The 17,361-nt window shown below is 27.9% G+C and overlaps 2 protein-coding genes and 1 non-coding gene across 3 annotated transcripts; all 3 read left to right on the top strand.

Annotated features, from left to right (window-relative positions):
• Positions 1-1,815: 1,815 nt before the first annotated feature.
• LOC119687350 (serine/arginine-rich splicing factor 3) lies at positions 1,816-14,801 on the top strand. The gene is made up of 4 exons (XM_038101637.1): positions 1,816-2,197; positions 2,329-2,364; positions 2,425-2,759; positions 14,260-14,801. The coding sequence occupies exons 1-4, from the start codon at positions 2,195-2,197 to the stop codon at positions 14,606-14,608; spliced, it is 723 nt and encodes a 240-aa protein (XP_037957565.1). The 5' UTR covers positions 1,816-2,194; the 3' UTR covers positions 14,609-14,801.
• Positions 8,956-10,967, top strand: LOC119687349 (nucleolar protein 58). The gene is made up of 2 exons (XM_038101636.1): positions 8,956-10,493; positions 10,696-10,967. Exons 1-2 carry the CDS (start codon positions 9,223-9,225, stop codon positions 10,961-10,963), a joined length of 1,539 nt encoding a protein of 512 aa, XP_037957564.1. The 5' UTR covers positions 8,956-9,222; the 3' UTR covers positions 10,964-10,967.
• On the top strand, positions 10,537-10,617 carry LOC119662826. Its single transcript, XR_005250921.1, has one exon. It is a non-coding gene; the product is annotated as a small nucleolar RNA SNORD53/SNORD92 (small nucleolar RNA).
• Positions 14,802-17,361: the final 2,560 nt, after the last annotated feature.

Below are 17,361 nucleotides of genomic sequence, written 5' to 3'. Positions count from 1 at the left end.
CCCTCAATTTAACATCAGTTTACTAAATATTTATTTGAAAAAATTTAACAAAATAAGCATGATAAAACTATTTCGTTTTTTTTTTGCATTAAAAAATTTATATTATATATATACTACACTTAATATATATTTTCCAGTTTATGCATGAATTTACAAAATTTTATTACAAGTTTTTGTTGGTAAATACTTGAAAACACACCCATTACTTGCAAAAATTCAAGTTTAATTCAGGAAGTACGAAATGGCAATTTATTTTCATTGCTGTCTATTTATAAAGGGTAAAGGGTAACAGGCCTCCTGATTATGATGGAATAGTACACTTTTTAACATTTTATCCCACTCTCTGCTGTTTCAAGAAAACCTTAATATATAACATATGTTAACCACACTTTTTTTACTTTTTCATAATAGCTTTTAAAAATTTTACTTTAAATAAACAATCACAATGTTTAAGAAATATGGCTGCAGTAGGACGTTCCTGTTGTATACGGGACTATTGATAACGCAGATATTATCTATTAAGACATAATATAGGTCTGTTCCAGAAGCTACGCGTAGTAAAACTCAGGTAAACCATAAGTAAAGTATAAACTAAGAGCAAATAAAGTGCCAAATTACGCTCTTTACACAGATTTTCATAGAATAGCTTTGTGTAAAATATGATGAGAACACCAATGCCGCGCAAATAAACAATACAAAAATTTAAATTCAAACCAAAACAGCTGATTCACATATCAACACAAATTTCACTTGAAATAAAATGTACGAGTGAAATCTGTGTAGCATTTTCAAATTTTGACAGGGATGTTACGCTCTCTCAAATGCACTCATTTACTCAAAAATTTGCTAGTGAAACGCACTTCTATATACACAGTGTTACCCAAAGTTACTACGAGTGGCTCGTGGAACAGACCTAATATAAAATCAATCATATAAGAAAAAATAATCGCTTTTGTCTATTTAAGATTCCTTATTGGAATATAAGACTCCAATAAGGGCATAACCTGTCTTATAAGCATCATGTTATCTTTAAGTACCAATATAGTTCGAAACTGATTTTTTAATTTAAACTAACAAGAAACAATAATATTTGTTAATAAGAAATAAACCACTTAGGCTAAGAAAGCACAGAAGAGAAAAAAACTATATATTAATTATTTTTTATGAATTTAAAGATAATTTAATAAAGTAATACTAAACTATTGTTGTATTTATAATGTATGGTCCAGAATTTTAAACAATCTCATCCGAAGATGATACTTCATGGTGTAGATACATGAAACGCTACCGAGTAGTATTGTTCTGAATAATGTATGCACTTTTAAGGCAATATATATAATCTTTAATCATTTTTGCGCCACTGTTGTACATTATATGTATAATATAGGCTGTGTGCGAATTCGAATAAATTGATGGTAAATTGCGGAAAATAGTAAATTATGTCGGTCGGTATGGTAGCGAATGTTAGTATTTACCAGAATTTCGAGTAGGGTAAATTAGATAAAAATTAGGTATATTAGGTTTTACCATTGTGAACATGTTTTAAGATGTTTAATAAATAAATTAAAAAATTTGAAAACTTTTAACCAAAAATAATAAATAAGTGTAACAAATAAATAAATAAGTATTAATGTATATATTTAGTGCAGTGCAAAAACCTCTAGGAAATTTCAATTTATTTTACCTCAATTTACTTAAACTCGCACACGGCCATAATTACATACATATATGTATAAATTTAGCTACATTTAAATCAACAGCGAATTGAGTACCTATGCCGCCATTTAAAGTTTGCTTCATTTATATACATACAGACATGCAAATATCTATAATAATAATTAATAGTTTTAATTGCTTTTTAAAATGAAATATTGCTGTAATGGTTCTTATCTTATTGCACTGAAATGGTTCTGTGATGTTGCAATTTTACCGTGAAGGACTCATACGATTGTATGTAAAAATATTCAGCAGCGTCATCTACTGTTTATGTGCAGTAAACACATTATCCTTGATTTAGGATAGGTGGCATTACATTTTGCATGAAAGATGCTTTTGTTTGGTGTTTTTTAAGTTGTTTCAGTGATTTGAACTAATTTGTTTAGTGGTTAAAATTGCGTTTAAAATATTTGTGTATTTCTTGATAAATAGACCGCAAATATTGGATTAAAATTGTGGTTAGCAACATAAAGGAAAAATGGTAATTTTGCTTTGGTTTGGTTGTAAATCTTAAGCTTTTTTCGGCGAAGTGTATTAATTTGGCGATCGATATTTTTAAACTAAATTTTTTGTTTATTCTTTCTTTTTTGCATTTTAAACGTTTGAGTGCAGTCCAAAAAAATGTCTCGTTATCCTAGTGACCGCAAGGTAATATAATTTTAATAAGTGCATTTCTGTGTATAACATATACATAATTTGTGTCTGTAGGTTTATGTGGGTGATTTGGGCAGTAATGCCAAAAAAAATGATTTAGAATATGCATTCCGGGCTTATGGAATTTTACGCAGCATATGGATAGCACGAAATCCACCTGGATTTGCATTTGTTGAATTTGAAGATGCTCAGGATGCTGCTGACGCTGTGCGTGGTTTGGATGGCAGAACACTGTGCGGTCGTCGTGCACGAGTGGAATTATCTACCGGTAAATATAGCAATGGCGGTCGTGGTGGTCAAAGACGCAATTATAATGCGGATGAAAAATGTTACGAATGTGGCGGCAGAGGACATTATGCCAGAGAATGCCGTCGTCGCGCACGTCGCAGGTAAGTCTTTTAAGAAACAATTTTAATAATAGTTTTGGCATAGTGTCGAGGATGCTACGATATATTAAATTATTAGTAACAATAAACTATGTATTTGAAAAACGTAAATATAGTGAGGTTATTTACAGTATGTTGTATTTATTCTTCAATATCGTAGTACATTCGTCATATTTAATATGACATACTATACTGTATAAATCTCAGAGGTCTGTGTTATTTATTATTTTTATTCTATTTTTTGTTTAATTACAAGTATAAGCTGAAGAAATCTATAAAAAAACTGCAGATTATTTTAGCAAAAAATTTGCATTCAGAATGCCCAAATTAAGTGAAGGTCCGGAAACAACCGGCACCACTACTGTATACAGACGACTAAGTACCGCCCGCCGCTCTCAACACGGGCTACTACAAACGAACGACAAATTAAGTGAAGGTCCGGAAACAACCGGCACCACTACTGTATACAGACGACTAAGTACCGCCCGCCGCTCTCAACACGGGCTACTACAAACGAACGACAAATTAAGTGAAAAAAAAAAAAATATTTAAACGGTTTGTGCGAAAAATATGTAAATGTACATGTGATGGTTGATTCTAGTAAGTAATTAAGAAATATTATATTTTGTGTAGCGAATTAATTTTATTTTTGTTTAGGTGGCGGATAAAAAACGGACAATGTCAATGGAATTTTGTGCTATTAAAATCATCGCTTATTGGTCTACTTATTGGAAGAGAATAAGCTTAAACACAATCTTCACAAAAACAATTTTGAACCAATGCTGCAATTTAGTTCTAAAGAATTTGCTTTTGTTTTGGTTACAATAAAAGACGATCCAGTTTTTAAAATGAAAATCCAGCAAAAACCTATTTACTTTCTACTCAAAATTGTTCTGTTTGAAGACACAAGCAGTTTGGAGACTACATTTTATACAAATTTTTTAGTATGGATTTAGTAAACGATTAACATAAATTTAACGTGTATCAAAGTCATGAGGACCTTTACCTATATAAATAGTTGAAATGTAAAAATTCAAAATAAATTAATGAGTTTTATAAAATTAAAATTTATTTATTAAAGTACTTATCTTCACTCTAACTGTGTAGATGTTTGAAGGACTTATTGCTCTATTGACGAATAATCTATATTAGTAAAAATAATCGCTAATCATTAAAAATGGATCTGAAATTACTAATTTTATATATATGCAACAATAGTATTAAAATTTATATTCATACATTATTTGTACATAGCATAATAAAATAACAATAAGGCTTGCGTGAATATATCTTGTATTAGTCATATTACTGAACATATTATTGTAATTTTTATTTTTACTTATGAATAACATAAGTAATTTTTAAGTATAATAATTTATTATTAGAAACGATATGCCAATGTAAGTTTATCATTTATTTCTTTTGTTTTAATTTTATTTAATTTTTTTTTTGTAATTTTATATAATTTTTTTTTGTAATTTTATATAATTTTTTTTTTTAATTTTACATAATTTTTTTTTTAATTTTATATAATTTTTTTTTAATTATATAATTTTTTTTTTAATTTTGGATAATTTTTTTTTAATTTTAGATAATTTTTCTTTTAATTTTAGATAATTCTTTTTAATATTATAAAATTTCATTCTTTAGTTTTATATAATGTAATTTTTTAATATTATATAATTTTTTTTTAGTTTTATATAATTTTTTTTTTTTTATATGTACTATTTATTTATTTGTGAGTTAAAATTAAAATTAATTTTAAAGTTAGTATTTTATATTATATGTATTATATTATAAATACGATATGCTTATGTGAATTTAACATTAATTTTTTTTAATTTTATATAATTTTATTTTCTAATTTATATAACTTTTCTTTTAATTTTATAAAATTTTATTTTTGTATATTATATAATTCTCTTTTCAATTTTATATATTTTTGTAAATTTATAATTTTTTTTATATCATTTATTTGTGAGTTAAAATTAAAATTAATTTTAAAGTTAGTATATTATATTATAGATACGATATGCTAATGTGAGTTTAACATTAATTCTTTTAATTTTATATAATTTTTTTTTTAATTTTATATAATTTTTTTTTTAATTTTATATAATTTTTTTTTTAATTTTATATAATTTTTTTTTAATTTGATGTAATTTTTTTTTAATTTTATATCATTGTTTTTTAATCTTATATAATTTTTTTTTTATTTTTTTTTATTTTTATATAATTTTTTTTTAATTGTATATAATTTTCTTTTTAATTTTATATGATTTTTTTTAAATTTTATATAATTTTTTTATATATTTATTTATTTATTTATTTGTCAGTTAGCATTAAAATTAATTTTAAAGTTAGTATATTATATTATAGACACTACATGCTTATGTGAGTTTAACATAAGTTTTATTTAATTTCATATTATAAAAAGTTTTTATCAAGATCTTAGGAATTTATAAAGCTGTTCAATTTATTTTTGGCCTGAATGAACTGAAAGATCTTACTGAACCAAATTTATCATATATACGTTCCATTCACTGTATAGGTACTTAAACTGGATTTATTTTCAAAAAAAATATGCGGAGAAATATGCAGGATAGAGACAGATTTATATCTCTTTCTGTATGCCGTCGCATACTTTATACTTATATTAATACTTTATTATGCTAAAATATGAAGTTTAGTTAGCAATTTCTGAATGTTCCCATTTTATTTAATATTAAATATGTAACAGTTAAATGTCATAAGTATAACGGACGATATATTTTTGGTCTGAAATAAAGTTCCATCGATTTCACCATGTGCTTCTTCAACTAGTGAAATGTGAAATAAATCATTGTTAGTTGCTGAGTGCGGCTATGTGGTATTTAATTGGTGAATTGAATACCATTTTAGCTTAGTAATTTGATTCATTATCCAACTTCTGGGAGTTATTGTCACAAGAAAATGTGGTTTCAGTCTTGTTTGGTCAAAAATATCTCTAAACATATGTATATGTTGTATAAATTTCACATCTATCATGTCCTGGCCATTACAGTTAGATTGAATATATATGGTAGATAGAGTATAACAATGGGTACGGAGACTTAAGTGCCTCTTATTGGAGGTAACCAAAAAAGCGAAATGATAATATATATATGTATATATTTTTCATTATATAGAGTAATAAACGGGTGCATAGTGGAGAACCAAAGGCCGGTCATAAAAGCAGAGAATAAGTGCTCAGTGTTTCTATTGTAGAATAACGAGGCTTTTTCGAATAGTGGTGAACTACAACAACAAGGATTGTAGTTTAGGATTGTACTTTTTCCACGTAGAACGAGTGGAATTCAAGCTCATAAATTTCAATGAACTTAAAATTCATTTTTTCAATAAATTTTTCTTCGGTCCATGTCCCTTTTGCTTGGCTTCTCTTCAGTTTGTTTACGGTTAGGTTATTTGTTCTTTGTACTCAACCTCTTCATATTATATTATATTATATTATAGTAATCTTTAAAAATTCTTGATTGCATTTCGAATTAAATGTGTTCATCCACTTTTTTAGAATAACTAAAGAAACGCAATTTATTGCCTATTCACACAGCCACACGTTCACGTCCTCGACCCTGAACGTCTACGTTCATCGTCACCGCGTTACTTTAACAAACATAGTGATAATTTGGGTCAAGTTGGCCAAACTTTTGCTGGTTCGATTCGATCAACCATGAAAATTATGATTTAATTGTGATTTATACAAATTTAAGCTTAAATTAAACCAATATTGTGAATAATATTTATAAACTTAAATAAAGCAAAACAAAACATTGTTGTAATGTGGAAAAATATTTTTGCCTATGAGCGCAACTACAAAAATAAAATTATAACAACTACAAACAAACAATTAAGATAAAATTACGATTTGCTGTGTGAACACGTTATTAGCGAAGCGACCGCCGAACGAGCAGATCTTAGATCAGTCTTTGAATAATCACGAAGCTTATGAGGAGTACAGAAACCTCCCAGCTATCAAAGAGTAAAAGTGCCTAGATGCATTACCTCGGAAAGGGCTCAACATTAGACAATTACTTGTGCTGTTTAAAAAGGCTATTAGGAATATTATGTTTAAGGTTCATTCTTTTACAAGCGGGATGGATTTTGACGACTTGTCAGAATTTCTTTACGAGCTTCTTTTTTTTTTTTTTAATAAAATGACACGCATATCGGGAAATAAATTTTAAAATATTTTCGTAGGAGACACGGACGACTCATAGGGTTTTCAGAATTTACATTTAAGACTAATTTTTCAATGACCCTATCACAGGCACTGTTAAAAAAAAAGATGTCTTTTTGCATTGTAAAGATATTTTAAATAATTTAAATTGTTCTTATTTAAATACTTATATTAACTGTTAATTTAAAATTTTTTTTTTTTTTTAAATATACAATAAATTGAAAACTTTTATTATTAATTTTTTAAAAAACTGTTAGTTCCCGATAGTATTATTATTAGAAGTTTCTTTTAATCTGTGCCTTACGTGATACCTAAGGTTACTTGCACGAGTTCCTTTTCAGTTAAAAAATAACCGGAAATAAATAAGTTTTATTTCTGAAATATTTAATATAAGAGACAAAATAAACTACTATTTCTTGAATATTATTTTCAAAGATGAACAATAAGACTAATTAGTTAATGCGTCTTTTTCAAATCAATACCTGTTATGGTTGCTACTACTGAGACATTTTAATTTTTATTAATTTTTTAATAATAAACAAAATATCATTTATACATTATAACCCATCGAACAACATATTTATTATGCTTGTTTGTACCTCATACATCGTAAGATCCGATAGATTTCCTATCAAGTGCAGCACAAAAATGTAGTATTTTATATTAATACTAAGCAATTTGGACCAGAGGTGGCAAAATGCGTAGCTTTCGATCTATCATTCTTACAAATATACTTACAAATGTACATATATATATAATATATAAATTAATATTAATTGCTTAAGAAAGAAAAAAATTTAATATTGCTGATATACGTAAAATATGTAAATCATATATTGTAGTAATTACAAAAATAAAATAAAAAAAAAGATGTACTAGAATATTGCTGTCCAGATTATTGCGGTAGTGTTTTTGGGCTTTATCTGAATTATAGCAATTACAAAAAAGATAATGCAATGTTGAGACTATCGAGACTATACTGTATAAGAAAAAAAAGGGTTTTGGGTCTGTTTTAAGGATGGCTGGTATAAAGGGATTATTCATTTGCATTTTTAAAATATTGTTTTATGATATTAACGTGAATGAATAAGTGTTTCATGTTAAGAAATAAAAACAAAAATTTTAATTTTATATTCATTTATAAAATGAATTATTTTTCATGTAATTGAATACACAATATGGATATTTATATATAGCTCGGTAATTGTTAAAGTGATAAAATAATAAATGTTTGAACGGTCCTTTCTATCTATTTCTCGGTCAATTTATGAAAGTTAGAAAATGGCAAGAAAAAATGAATGTAAGAAGTACTATAAAGGTGAAACTTGTTCTTTTATTTACTTTTTTATATCTATGAATATTTTTTTCTTTATTATATTTTCTAATACTTTAAATTATATTTAAATTTTGTGCGACACTTTATTATAATAACAATCAGTTGATATTTTAACTGAACACCGAAAAAATTAAAAATCCTGGTGAATCGGTATGTCGTTAACTCGGTAATGTTTTAATTTCCCAAAACTTAGTATTTGTACATAAAACTTAATCACGTTACCGAATTTTCAAGGAATACCCATATTGTATAAAAAATATTCGAATTCCGCACAATACTCAACAATTTCTGTGAAATAAAGAGTTGATAATCGTAAAAGAATTTATAATGAATTATTGCAAATCAATTACAGTATTTAGTCGTTTGTTAAATTAATTATTTGTTGTATTGGATGTCATAGTGTATGCTATTGTGCATTAAAATAACTTATTTAATAGCATTTCAAATTTTGCTACAAAAATAATGCATATTTTGTATTGTTTTCTTCCACATGTATTTAATATTTGAATAAAACTCTTATTTCAAAATTTTTTATTTATTTTTTATTTTTAACCTTTATTTAAAATTTACACATTTTAATATGTGTATTCAATTTTTTTATACGATTAATTTAATTATTAAAGTAAAGAAAAGTAAAGAACTGCTTCTGGGCCAGTTTAAAACTGGCAACTTGCGCGAATATGTCAATTGTATGAAAAGTGAAAACCAGAGGTCGCTTTACAAATTATGACACTTTGTGAATGGCGAATGTGGTGAATGTCACTTTGACATGCACGTGTTTTTGGTCATGGCAGTCATTTTGAATTAACTTCGGCAGCGTGTAGTTGGGTTTTGGCGTGTTGTCAACGTTTGTGGAAATTTTTATTATAACCAAAAAAGTATATTAAACTGATGAATTTATAAGCATATCAAACATGCTTGTTTTGTACGAAACACCCGCGGGGTACGCAATATTCAAACTTTTGGATGAAAAAAAGTTGGAAAAGGTAGATAATCTTTATCTTGAGTTTGAGACTCCTGAAAAGGCAGGTAAGCTGCTAAAGTTGCAGCATTTTGAAAAATTCAATGACACAACTGAAGCACTTGCTGCTGCAACTGCGGCTGTTGAAGGTAAAGTTTCGAAACCGTTGAAAAAGACGCTCAAGAAATTGGTCAACGATGATCTACAGACATCGCTATTGGTGGCCGATGCTAAACTTGGCAATTCTATAAGGGACAAGTTTGCTGTACAATGTGTGTATAATAATAGCGTTCAGGAACTCATGAGATGTATACGACAACAGGCGGATAGTCTTTTGGTTGGAATGCCCAAACGTGAAATAACTGCTATGGCACTTGGTTTGGCACATTCGCTCTCACGTTATAAATTAAAATTCTCTCCTGATAAAATCGACACCATGATTGTGCAGGCACAGTGCTTACTTGATGATCTTGATAAGGAGCTTAATAACTATATAATGCGCGTGCGAGAGTGGTATGGCTGGCATTTTCCTGAATTAGGCAAGTTAATCACTGATAACATTGCTTTTGTGAAGGTTATTAAATTGGTTGGTACACGTGAAAATATGATACAAATTGACTTGTCCGATATATTGCCTGAAGATGTCGAGGAGAAAGTAAAGGAAGCTGCCGAAATATCAATGGGTACAGAGATTTCAGAAGAAGATATAATAAACATACAGTGTCTCTGTGATGAAATTATTTCAATTAATGATTATCGCACGCATTTGTATGATTACTTAAAGACCCGTATGATGGCGATGGCACCCAATCTAACAATACTTGTTGGTGAAACTGTAGGCGCGAGGCTCATAGCTCATGCTGGTTCACTAATCAATCTTGCAAAACATCCATCTTCAACTGTACAAATTCTAGGCGCAGAAAAAGCGTTGTTCCGGGCGCTTAAAACGAAAAAGGATACACCAAAATATGGTCTTATTTATCATGCAAATTTAGTAGGTCAGGCCAGTTTAAAAAATAAAGGCAAAATGTCCCGTTCACTAGCTGCAAAGTCTTCACTTGCAACACGTGTTGATGCTTTCGGTGAAGAAGCCTCATTTGAACTGGGAGCGGCTCATAAGGTAAAATTGGAATCACGATTGCGTTTACTAGAGGAAGGCAATTTACGAAAATTATCTGGAACCGGTAAAGCAAAGGCTAAATTTGAAAAATACCAAGCAAAGAGGTTAGTTGAATATGTATTACATTATTTAAACGTTATATATTGGCTAACATGATGATTACTATAAGGTTTCGCAATTGTCTGAATATAATTTCAGTGCTGAATACTCTTGGCTGTCTGATATTAGCAAAATATAACTGCTTGAACTATATGTTTTTATTTATAAAACCTTATACTCACATATAATTTTTTTTTGCAATTTCAGTGAAGTGTACACTTATAAACCTGAACTCGACTTTACCCTAGGAGGTAAGCGCAAACACAAAGATGCAAATGAAGAAGATAAGGATGATACAGAAGCTGCAACATCTTCAAAAGCAGCTGAAGATTCAGTAGTTGCGGAAGAAGAAGTTGCAGAAGTTACGACAGAAAAGAAAAAGAAGAAGAAAAAAAATAAACGTAAAGATGAAGCGGCGCCAGAAACTGAAAGTGCACCAGCGAAGAAAAAATCAAAAAAATCTGATTCAGACTAAAAGATTTAACATATAAAGTGTAAATGTCTAAAAAAAAAGTTGTATTTTATGGATAGACATAATTATTACTTTGTATTAAGTTAAAAATCAGTGAAGATAATGACTATTTTCTACAGATTTTTCCAAATGAGTAGCGTAGGACCTCAACAAAGCTTCTAAAAAGAATTTTATGTTCGTTCTACTTTTTTTACATCTTTCAATATTGTATTAAACGCATGTTGTCTTGGATAAATCTCTTCTACTACAACCTTTCGAGTGCTGTAATACTCGGTAAAATTGCTTAATAATGAATATTCATAATTATTAAAATTTTAATTGCTAGCGCTGCCTAACAACAGTGTACTAAAGAACTAAGAACGTTCATTTAAAATGCACATCTTGGTGTTTATTAGAATTTAGTGCGATATCTGTAAAGTCTTGAGATTTGTTTTCTCGATTGTGTGCAATCTTTGAAAGATATAAAAAAATAAACGTTTCTCTTACAAATTTATACAGTAGCTGGTTCTTATAGAATTAATATGCTGATTGTAGAATATGATATTCTTTTCACTGTTTTTTTTTTATTATTTTACTTCATTAATTTTAAGTGTTTTTGTACATTATTTATGTATAAGTGAATAATACCTCTAGCTATTATTAAAAACTGTTCATAAAATCAAAATAAAGAATATTTAAAATAAACTTAATGCATTGAATTCCCTCTTAACACAAGTTATATAGATATTTTATTTATATATACAATTTTTATTCAGTAACTAATTTGATGAAATGAAGGAAAACTTAGTCCTCACAATATACATTATTACTTAATAGTTTTTAAGTATAATTCAAAATTACTTTCATAAATATTTTTTATAAAATCAATTCAAATTATAATAAAAACTTTTTAAATATTAAAAAATCTGTATTCTAAATTCAAATATATTTTCTCTAATTTAATCTTTATAATAAATTAAAATATTTTCTTTTTTTTTTATTACATGTAACTTAAAATGAAAAGCTTGATTATAATAAGCCTTTTCTTTTGGGAATTATCAATGTGCGCCCACACTGTAGCTCTACCCTCCATAATATCGCCCTTCTGTTTTCATGTTCCAATACGCACACTGAAATTCAGTGTCTTTGGACCTGCCCTTCTTTAAAGTGGTTAGGTTTCTTCGCTTTGACTCAGGATGATCTCAAATCCCATCCATTCCCAATCAATTCCTACTTCTAAACGATTCCCTCTCCTGTCAAACTACCAACACCCACCCTTTGCAATTCCTTTAACAATAAGAACAACAACAAAGGCTTTCAACTTGTAAAATATATATAAACAAATATATATGACAAGCATTATTAAAATTTTCTTTACAAATTTCTGAAATTTGCATATATATAGCAGTTAAGAACGCCATTATGTCCTTTGGTGAGATGTTGCCAAATTCCGTTATAAGTGGATAAGTACCGAGACTATCGAGATTATCACAGTGACACAGAATGTGTTCTGCTGTTTTTTCTTCTTCGATCCCGCTGTGCCCCGGGATCTATATTAAGTAAATCCTGTTCCTTTCAGCAAGGTCTTTGAGAAATAGAAGGCATTCCCACACTAGTTTTCAGTTTACTCAAGGTAAGATTGTAGACTTAATCTTGTTATCGAACAATGAATTAATTTGTGTCACAAAACTGGAAGAGGTTGGTTAAACTCTTCTTGGTTAAAAAAGGTCGATGAGTAAGATTGGTATATTATAGACTCTATGGTAAATTTTTAATACTTTAAAGAATTTTATGTATTTATACCACGTGGAAGTTGTATTTCATCCATATGGAAACATGTTATTAACACAATCATCTGAAAATTAAATTTTATTATTTGCTCTATTTTTATATTTAGTATTTAATAATATAAATTAAATACTAAATGAAATATTTTTTATTATATAACGAATAACATCAATATATGTATAACCTAAAAATTTCAAATAAGTTGGTTTCTGAAATATTAGAATTTCTATAAAGGGAAATTATAGATTTTCTTATAAGATTTTTTTCGTTTCTGGGAGTCACTATAATTAATTCATGAGGACAGGTTTTGTCTCAATATTTTACAGTAAAAAATTACAGAAAACTATACAACATATTCCTGCTGTTGTAGATCCTATTTTGCGTAGTTGGCTTCGACCCATTGAATTTCCCTGAATCAGACTAGATTAAATTAAAACCCACTTATTCTTTCCTACATATACTATCCTAAACAATCGCATTTTTTTCGCACTTTGCCTTTACTTTCTCATATTTCATTTCATATGTTCGTATTTGTAATTCCTTTCATGATTCCTGTTATATAGATCACCCGGGATGACAAGTATTTTGCATTGGGTTATGTTATAGGAAAAGTTTAAGTTTAATTTTAACATAGTGTTTTGTGTACCGAGTAAAGGTTTTAAGGACTTTTATTGAATAACACCTAATTTATCCCGCTGTGTAAATGCTTGCTTGCTATAAATAATGGACCAAATAATGTTGCAATTTGAGAGAACTTTAGTTTCATTAACCACTTATTGTTATGTCTATATGTCAATAGTCATTGACTTCCAGTTTCTAAATTATATTGTTTTTGCAACTGAGAGAATACCGCCTTTTCAAGATTATTCTTTGGCTTATGGATCAATGGTTTTACAAGTAAATTGTTACGAAGTTGTCACGAAGTTTATTATCATATCACAGAAATTGGTTTTCATCTGATATACTAAATTATTTTTATATACCAAATAAAACAATAAATGATATAATTCTGTTAATTCTGTTAATTTAATAATTTTAAGATATATTTAAACAATAAAATAAGTGTATGTTAATATATGTAATATATGTTATCTATTAAATGGACATACAGTCAAACTTTTCTATAACGAAGACCTCTCTATAACAAAGTTTTTTGCAGGCACCACCGACTTTGATATATAGGTTTGACTGTATATTTATTTATGCTGTTTTCGATTAGTAAATCTGGGGTGACTTTTTCAATCGAGTTTCTCTTTTAGTGTAATTTTCATTTCTGATTGGTGCAAAAAATTTAAATACCCATTAACGAAATTTGAAAAATTTTCGATTACTCTAAAAACGGCGATTGGGAAACAAAATTTGACAGATCAAGCGTAATTCTGGATTGAATCCAGAGTCACCAATCGAATTTGCCATCAATTTATTATTTTAAGGTTCTTAAATGTAATTTCTTTTACTATATAAATTTTTATATTTATTATAATCCCTTTTCTTTATTCAATGTTTAATATGTATATTATATATATTTGCAGAAGCGAATCACGCAGTCGTTCACATTCGACTGCATCACGCGATGGCAAGTCTACATCACGCGAGCGCCATTCGCGTTCACGTAGTGACAGTCAGTCTAGTTCTCTACCAAAAGAGTCACGAAATACACGCGACGTGCATCTAAAATTTAACGAACGTGGACAATATGAAAATGGACAGTCTATCTCCAATCGTTACAATGACAATGAATGCAATAGTCGCGATGATTCTTCAAGCTATACAAAGAAAAAACGCTACGATATGTCTTCTATATCACCAACGCGCAACAGTAGCCAAATGAATCGACGTGGAGGATCATCATTTTCGCGATCTGATACATCAAGGGACTAACAGATAATCGATTAAATTCAAATACATTTATTATACGTTGAATGCGTAAGGTATAATTAATAAATAGTAATTATTACCCAAAATTATAAAGAGAAACATTATTATAATCAGGGTTAATAGCTAAAGAGTATCTATTAATGAAAATAATATTAATAAAGAAATTCCCTAAAACTATCTAAAACTAAAACTATTTACAAATATTAAAAAAAAATTAAAATAATTATAAATTTTTATAACTGAAAGTAAGTACAGTTTTTGAAAAAAAGTAAGACTTTATTTGCTTTTAGTACTTTTTCAATAATTTTTTGAAAATTTTGTATTAAATTTTTTTTATCACAAATTATAAGTCTGAATTATTGCAATTAACAAAAATGTGAAAAAGTCCTGAAGAGACGAATCAATTTTTGGTACATTTCGTAAGAATCGGTAATGGATGGTATTCGCGTTCTTGAATAACAAGTTTATTAACTGAGTAACACAGTAGCACAAGCTTGTTACTATATTAACAGAGTTATAGGGGTATTCACGATCTCGCATAACGAGTTTAGGGACCGAGTAACAGTGCCAAACGGCACCAACAAAATAGATTTGGAGTACATATGTATATTATATTCTTGGCAATTTGCAGTATTACTGTGTTACTCGATTATCGAGTTTGTTACTCGAGAACGTGAATATCCCTTACATACATTTTTAATGAACTGCTTACTCGAGGTCATGCATACCATAGCTGTTTAAATTTTTGGGTGAGTTTGCGTCTGTCAGGTATGTTACAAAGAATATGTTTCCAACTTTTTTTTTCTGTAAAATTGGAGACACTTTTGGATAGATGAAAATTTTAATTTTAAATTTGAATTTATAGACTTTAATGTACGCTTAAGTTTAATTTTTTTTTTTTTGATAAAATGAAGTGCAGGAAATATTTTTGTTCTTAATGAAACAAATAAAGCTAAAGTTCAGTTTTATATAAGCTTATTAATGCTTTAACTGTGTATTTTCACTAATCTAAAGAAAAAATATAATTAACTTACTTGTAGATATGGTCATCCAGGCTTAATGTTATGCTAAAGACTTCTGCTCCGCGCAGATAATAAACAAAATATCCAAAGTTTTATGAGATAGGTCTAGTATTAACATCTATGTCGCACGCAATATTCACATAGAACTCCATATAAATAAATTTTCTATAATGTAAAAATCTTCTGAAACATTTTTCTCATATGGAGTTTAATGTCAATTTTTAATGCAAATTCGATGTTAGTGCTAGGCTGCTTGTATATGTAAAAACATAGAATAGATTTTAAACAACCACAAAATTTGAGCTGATTGGACTTCCTAGAACTGTGGATTCCGTTGCGGTTGCTCATTGAAGTTGTCATCTGTATAGAGTATACTGCTATAATTCATAGTAAAAAAACTTACACATATGTATGTGCTTTTGTTTGATGTTCTTTGAAATAAATTAAGTTTTTCTATATTTATAAAATTAATACATGTGCTCAAAAAAAAAAAAAAAAAGAAAAAAAAATATAGATAAATGTAATAAAATTTGTAAGAAACTAAAGAACTTCATAAATGTTAATCAAGAGCAGATTTAAAAAAAAAACTACTCAAGATAAACCTTAAATTCATAAATTAAATGTAATTCAACCTTGAAATAATAAATTAAAAAAAAAATTATTTTGATATTGTATTTTTAATATATTACATTCATAACACAGAACATTCCCTATATCTGATTTAGTACTTCTCTTCTTCTTTATTTAGAATTAATTTATAATTAGTAATCGACAATCATTACTGAAGATCTTGGAATCAGTATAGTCAACTTGATACATTTACTTTTTATAGAACTCGATAAAAAAACTTTAATATTAATAAACAAATGGAAAGGCATTTTCAGTTTTTAAAAATAAAAATTATAATACAAACTAAATCCGCAAGAAACCTTCATTTTAATTATTTAAACTAGATCAGCTTTTCTTTCAATATGTATAAGATTTTTAATTTATTCTTTATACTGTAATTAATTAATCTATATATAATGAAAACTGCTCAAAATTCTAGTAACATCCCTATTAAACGGATATTCCTCTTGCGATATTATTTAAATCAGTTTAAGCCCTTTTGCCGAACATTACTATATAATCTGGTCGTGATTTCCACCGAACTCGCACAAAATATAGGTATAGAAGCTGTGTTACTACAATATAGCATAATCAACTAAAGATATGAACAAATGTAATAATTTTCCTTTTAAACAAAACTGCTAAATTTATCTATTTAAATTATGACTGTCATATTATGTGTTATTTTCCTGGAAAAATATCGATGTCAAGTTATAAACACTTTCATATTGATATGAAGCAGTAGATATTATATAAATATTATTTGAACTCTCATTCATTGAACCTATCCAAAGGAGCATACGAACATAAGTAAAAAATGCATATCGCTTTTAAGAACCTGCTTTTTGGACTATTTTCTAGTAAAAAACTATATTCTAATATATATAAAAAATTATATAAAAAACTATCGCTATCACTCGAACAACCGGCATATAGGTACACTAAAACCCCTATTTGCGTCGTTATTTGAGACCGACAAACCGCGATGCAAATCGAAACAATGCAAATTGAGTCACATTTATTCACATATTTAATTTTCAAAAATATTCTGGTTTTTGATCACCAGTTGGTGGAGAATTATCTTTTAACTCATTGAATATCGACATAGCTTTATTCTGAATTAAA

This window comes from Teleopsis dalmanni, chromosome X (assembly GCF_002237135.1).
Source record: "Teleopsis dalmanni isolate 2A chromosome X, ASM223713v2, whole genome shotgun sequence".
In the NCBI taxonomy this organism is placed as follows: domain Eukaryota; kingdom Metazoa; phylum Arthropoda; class Insecta; order Diptera; family Diopsidae; genus Teleopsis; species Teleopsis dalmanni.
Note: the sequence above shows the minus strand (reverse complement) of the source record. Positions and strands in the feature narration are given on the sequence as shown.

What these genes read in the sequence shown, in the direction of transcription:
- LOC119687350 (XM_038101637.1), top strand. An exon ending in GTTATCCTAGTGACCGCAAG is followed by an intron (nt 2,365 to 2,424) that starts GTAATATAATTT and finishes TTGTGTCTGTAG; the next exon opens with GTTTATGTGGGTGATTTGGG. An exon ending in CGTCGTCGCGCACGTCGCAG is followed by an intron (nt 2,760 to 14,259) that starts GTAAGTCTTTTA and finishes ATATATTTGCAG; the next exon opens with AAGCGAATCACGCAGTCGTT.
- LOC119687349 (XM_038101636.1), top strand. Translation starts at nt 9,223, where the DNA reads ATGCTTGTTTTGTACGAAACACCCGCGGGGTACGCAATATTCAAACTT. An exon ending in GAAAAATACCAAGCAAAGAG is followed by an intron (nt 10,494 to 10,695) that starts GTTAGTTGAATA and finishes TTGCAATTTCAG; the next exon opens with TGAAGTGTACACTTATAAAC.